Here is a 271-nt window from a genome sequence, read left to right as displayed (position 1 = left end):
GGGCCCCAGGCACCCTCCTGCGGCACGTCTCCCCCCAACCCCTCGGTCCTGCCCGCAGGTGCCTACTGCCTCTCCGTCTCCGACTTCGACAACGCCAAGGGGCTCAACGTGAAGCACTACAAGATCCGCAAGCTGGACAGCGGCGGCGTCTACATCACCCCCCGCACCCAGTTCAACAGCCTGCAGCAGCTGGTGGCCTATTACTCCAGTGGGTAGCCATTTGGGGCCACTTGGGGTCTGGGTGACACCCTGGGTGCCGTGCGTGCCCATG

General features: G+C 65.7%; 1 protein-coding gene across 1 annotated transcript in view; it reads left to right on the top strand.

Annotated features, from left to right (window-relative positions):
* SRC (SRC proto-oncogene, non-receptor tyrosine kinase) overlaps positions 1-271 on the top strand; it is a gene marked incomplete at its 5' end in the record, with an annotated part of 4,851 nt that overhangs the window by 2,206 nt on the left and 2,374 nt on the right. Inside the window, one exon of the mRNA XM_010289176.1 lies at positions 59-208. Within this exon, the coding sequence (XP_010287478.1) occupies positions 59-208 (150 nt within the window). The remainder of the gene's footprint in view (positions 1-58; positions 209-271) is intronic.

Source organism: Phaethon lepturus, unplaced genomic scaffold (assembly GCF_000687285.1).
Source record: "Phaethon lepturus isolate BGI_N335 unplaced genomic scaffold, ASM68728v1 scaffold29296, whole genome shotgun sequence".
NCBI lineage: Eukaryota > Metazoa > Chordata > Aves > Phaethontiformes > Phaethontidae > Phaethon > Phaethon lepturus.
The sequence above is the reverse complement of the archived record's forward strand: the minus strand, read 5'-3'. Positions and strand labels throughout refer to the sequence as shown.